The sequence below is a fragment of the Trichechus manatus genome, unplaced genomic scaffold, assembly GCF_000243295.1.
Source record: "Trichechus manatus latirostris isolate Lorelei unplaced genomic scaffold, TriManLat1.0 scaffold00105, whole genome shotgun sequence".
In the NCBI taxonomy this organism is placed as follows: Eukaryota; Metazoa; Chordata; class Mammalia; order Sirenia; family Trichechidae; genus Trichechus; species Trichechus manatus.
Genome location: NW_004444041.1, coordinates 165986 through 171408, shown reverse-complemented (window position 1 = coordinate 171408; position 5423 = coordinate 165986). Strand labels below are relative to the sequence as shown.

Below are 5423 nucleotides of genomic sequence, written 5' to 3'. Positions count from 1 at the left end.
GAAAGTTAGAGTGAAAATCCACTGTCTCTACCCTTAGTGTATATTTTTGGGAGAGATACTCCACCTCTTAAAACCTTAGTGTGTTCATCTGTAAAATATGGTGAACATCCCCATTTTACAGGGATGGTGTGAGGATTAAGAGAGGTAACATGAAATTCATGCAGGACATGGTAGTTTCTGAATAATCCCCTTGCATTGTATAATATACCTTTCGATATGAGAGTTACTTATATTCTAGGGTTTTAACATAAACCTAGAAGGGTGTAATATAGCCAGAGGGTCTGTTGGTACAACAATTGAATACAAGTTACACATCCTAGGAAATACTAATCAAACTCAAATGAAGCACACCATCAAGTGACCTCCATATTTATAACAGATATTTTGAGTGTGGTTGCATATTTGAATGCTACATTGTTGGAAGTGACTCACAGGGATGCCGTATCGGGTCCGGTAGAGGGTCCTCATTGCGACACTTGTTCCACACAGACAGCATTCATTCATGTCACTTGCAATTTGATGTGCAAGGAGTGAGGTGCAAAATGCTCCACAAAGACCTGGATACATGAAAAAAAGGGTACAAGTTCCTCCACTCTGCCTCCACCATAGCTGAAAGTTAGTCTGCTTCATGAATGGCAGTCTAAATCATGGGGTCTTTGCCACATAACCTACTGCCAAGTCCATCTTTCACTGTTTTCATTTAGCTGTGCATCAGCTTTCCCCTTCTCCCCACCAAACCATTTCAGGAATGACTGAACTTTGCAAAGTATGTCATTCTTTTCATAGCACTGCCTTCATCTATCTATTCAATGATTCACTGAACTTTGGCCATGTTCCAGACATTATCCTAGGTACTGGCAACACACCTGCCTGAAATCTGTAAGGGAAAACAGATAATACGAAAAGTTCTCTAACAGAAACCTGCCCAAAATGCCAAGGGGTCTCCCACAGAATAGGGCCTCCAAGGCTCCAAGTAGGACATGTTACTTGAGCTGAATATTGAAGGATTATTAGGCATTTTATAGATGGACAAAAGGGAAAAGGGCCTCTGTATGATAGTTTGGCAAGTCCAGGCAATGGCTAGTGTTCAGCAGGGATGGAGCCCCCTGGATGGGATGGAGGTGAAGCTTCTCTATCTTTTGGAAGAGTTTAAACAGTAGTGGTGTCAATTCCTCTCCACATGTCCTGATCTAGGACTTTTTTTGGGGGGGCAGGTTTTTGATCACTGATTTGATCTCTTCACTTGTTATGGGTCTGTTGAGACTTTCTATTTCCTGTTGAGTCAGTTTGGGTAAGGCCTTTAGAATTCTTTATTCTCATATATGTAAAAAACCCAAACATGTAAATTCAATTTTTTTTTCTGAGCTCATGCTGAAACCATGGAAGAAACTCTCCCCTGTGTACTTGGTACAATGTAACTACAGAGTAATGAGTTTAATTTATGTGTAAAAAGAACAGTCTTATTTAAAAAATTTTAAAAAAATCAAAGTTCAAATGTCTCTTAATTGAAGGCCTATTTATAAGCATTAGTCTTGTTTGTTGTTAGAATCAATCAACTCTTTCACTGTTATCTTAACTCTAAAAATTATTTTTGGAGTAAGACTATCCTTTGAAGGGCTGGTGAAAATTAACATCAGTACAGTACAGTAACAGCCTCTTTTGTTAAAGATACTATAGCTAGCATACATGGTGCCTATCATAGGTTAGGAATTTTACTATACAATAAGGGGGGTGTGGGGAAAGGACTTGGCCACTGGTAATTTCCCTGAGTGTCAATTATGGGGGAATATTTCCCACGTACTTACAGACTTCTCAATCGGTGAAGCAATCACACAGGCCAGTGTGCCAGTTGGAGACTTGGACTGGAGGACCATATCCAGGTTGAGTCACAATGACCACTGACGAAGTTTGCATTTTTGATGCAAGGTCTTAAAAGACTATGATTTGTAAAGGAAAAAAGTTGGTATAAGTAACCTTGAGGTTGCTCTTGAAAGCCCCTATTCTGAGGCACTAAGTTACACTGAGGGGGTGAGGACATTTTGATCAAGTTGTTTGTTGATCTTTGAAGAACATAATTTCCAATGAAGAACGTAATTTCTAATTCTACCCAGCAGAGGACAGAGGACCCTGGAGGGAGGGGGTTCACTAAACTGGTAAGATAAATAGGTGCTTCTCATGGGGTAAGGGAGGTGGAACATGGTTGTTCACATCCTATTTTTAGACCCATACCTGTCCCATTGCCGTTGAGTCGATTCAGACTTGTAGCTACTCTATAGGATAGAGTAGAACTGCCCCATAGAGTTTCTAAGGAGCAGCTGGTGGATTCAAACTGCCTGACCTTTTGATTTGCACAGCTGTAGCTCTTAACCACTGTGCCACCAGGGCTCCTATTTTTAGACAGATACCCAATATTCATACAAGATAAAGAAACAAATGGCTACCCTGTGATATTGGTTGTAAGTAGGTAATTATAGAAAACAGGATTCTCTAAAATTGCACCAGCCCTTGGTTGGCACAAATGTTTAAATGCTGTACTACTAACTGAAAGGTTGGGGGTTTGAACCCACCCAGAGGTGCCTCTGAGGACAGGGCTAGACACATGCTTCTGAAAGCTCACAGCCTTGAAAACCCTATGGAGCAGTTCTAATCTGCACACACAAGGTCACCATGAGTCGGACTTGACTTGTGAAACTAACAACAAAGTTTTGTGCACATTCACCCCCTGTTTCTGCTTGTTTATGTTCCCTTTTGTTTTGGACATGTTTTTGTTTAGTGCTCTTCCCCAGTCTCCCTGCATCCATGCTGGTCCTTCACTTCAGATTTACCCAGTCCCTGTACCCTTTTGTCAGTGCTGATTTGACAGCCCCCTGCTACATGGTAGGGGCAAAACCAGCAGTATATTCCAGGGACGTTTATTATGAAGTAAATTTTGTTAGGTTAGTCCTAATTTCTCTCCCTCCTGAGAGGCAGTGTGGGGTTATGGAACATAGATTAGATTTGGAGTGAGAAAATGTATGCTCAAATCCTTGTTTCCTAAACTGTGTGATCTTGGACCAGTCAGATAACAGCCTAGTCATTTAAATTTCCATTTGCTAGTCTAAAATGGAAGTGGTTTTTGACCTGCGCACTCATGTGCTCAATGAGAATGTTAAATGAGATAAAGTCTGTGAACAATAAAAAATCAAACAACTTATAAAGGTGGCTATAATGTATAATAGAGCCCTGGGGGCGCAGTGGTTAATAGCTCAGGTTGCTAACCAAAAGGTCGACAGTTCAAATCCACCAGCTGCTCCTTGGAAACCCTATGGGGCAGTTCTACTCTGTCCTGTATTGTTGCTATGAGTCGGAATCAACTCGACGGCAATGGTTTTTGTTTTTTTCAAATGGGTATAATGTACAAAAATGTAGCAAGAAAATGTTTTTTGATAATTTTCATAAGCATTTATTGACAATAACTCAGCTAACAGTCATTGAGGTTCTACTCTATGTCAGGCTTACACTAGACCCACAATGTCCGCTTAATCTTCACAACTACCCTTCAAAGTAGGAATTATTATTTTTACTGAGTTAGAGGAGATGGGATATTACCTAATTATGATAGGGTTCCAATTAATAAACGTACAAAGAATGATGGAAATAAAAGATCATCACTTGGCAAGCACCATAGTAGTAACTACTGTAATCAAGATTCTGGATGGATGCCAAAATGAGTAGCCTTTTAAAGTATGGTGAGAAACAAGATGTTTATGTGACCTCAAAGTGTCTCCCCACGAGATACTTATTACAGAGAGATAAATGGCAACTTTAGAGTGGAGAAACCTGGCAGACACTATCTTAACCAACTGATCAAAGATAATATTACCAGCTGCACAACACGGTGAATGCAATCAATGTCACTGAATTGTACATGTAAACAATGTAAAGTTGCAAATATTTTGTTATATATATTTTTACCACAATTAAAAAAAAAGTTAAAATCACCAGTAATGAGACATAATGACATCCTGTGCCTCTTTATTATCATGCACTGAAGAGTATGACGTCACTTCCGAGTTATGTTTGTCAAAAATGCATACTTTAATCTAATCATGAGAAAGCATCAGAAAAACATAAGTTGAGGGATATTCTACAAAATAACTGATCAATCCTCTTCAAAAGTGTCAAGATCATGAAAGAAAATAAAGATTGAAAAAAAACCTTCCAGACTGGATGAGACTAAGGAAACGTGGCAACCAAATGTAATGTGGGATTCTGAGTTGCTCCTTGAACAGAAAAAGACGGTCAGTGCTCTCCAGCCTGAAACTGCCAAAGACTCACACGTAGTTGAGCAAGTTGGGTTTATTACCGCAGGAAGCGAAAGGAGTCCTAGTGGCACAGTGGTTAAGTGCTCCCTGCTAACCAGAAGGTTGGCAGTTTGAACTCACTAGCTCCTGTATGGGAGAAAGATGTGGCAGTCTGCTTCCTTAAAGATTGTTGTTACTAATAGGTGCCTAGACTCAGTTCTGGCTCATAGCAACCCTACATAAAACAGAACGACACATGCCAGGTCTTGCGCGATCCTCACAATCATTGTTATGATTAAGCCCATTGTTGCAGCCACTGTGTCAATCCATCTCCTTGAGGTTCTTCCTGTTTTTCACTGACCTGACCCTGTACTTTACCAAGCATGATTTCCTTCTCCAGCGAGAGCGGTGGGTGTGTCCTGGAACCTGAGCACCTGCCCCAGGGTGTCAGGTATCCGCGAGCGCTGGGGGGCCACTCGCTCCCCGGTATTCCGTCCCTCTCTTCCGCCCAACCTGGCTGTCCAGTCTCACCAGGCACTCATAAATTTAGCATTTATAAATTGAAAAAAGTTTTCATCTGATGGTGTGGGCTGAGGAGCGCTCTGATGGTAACATCCAAGAGAGAGAATTGTGTGGGCAACGTTCCCTGACAGATTTGAAAAGCTTAGCACAGGGCCTGGCACACAGTAACTGCTCAGTAACCCCATCACCACCTAGTTCTGTTCGCCCCATCTTGCTGAAGCAATGCCTGATGCCAGGGATGGTGCATATCAAATACTGGCTAGTGCCGAGCTCATGGAAACCACTCAAGGAGCAAGGCAGTTCCTCACATCACCCCTTTACCTCCCAGATGTCCTGGGACCCAGTTCTTCCCTCCCTCCCAAACTCCAGTACCTAAGTGATAGAAACCATAGTTTGGAGTAAGCAGAAATACAAAAACATATATACAAAATTTCTAATGAACTTCTATTTTAAATTACAAATTTAAACAAATTTAATTTATTAGGCAAATTTTTAATAATTAAATACCAAGAAACAATAAGAAAGGATATACAATAACATGTTGGGTGGTTATCTCTGAATCTAATGGGGGTTACCTCTGGGTCTGAGTAATTTCTGACTGATTTTTACTTTTATCTT

The 5423-nt window shown here is 40.8% G+C and overlaps 1 protein-coding gene across 1 annotated transcript in view; it reads right to left on the bottom strand.

Moving 5' to 3' along the window:
• Window positions 1-1929, bottom strand: part of LOC101341935 (placenta-specific gene 8 protein-like) — a 5920-nt gene extending 3991 nt beyond the window's left edge. The window contains 2 exon segments of the mRNA XM_012557496.2: window positions 433-557; window positions 1806-1929. Of these exon segments, the coding sequence (XP_012412950.1) occupies window positions 433-557; window positions 1806-1914 (234 nt within the window). The 5' untranslated portion in view covers window positions 1915-1929.
• Window positions 1930-5423: the final 3494 nt, after the last annotated feature.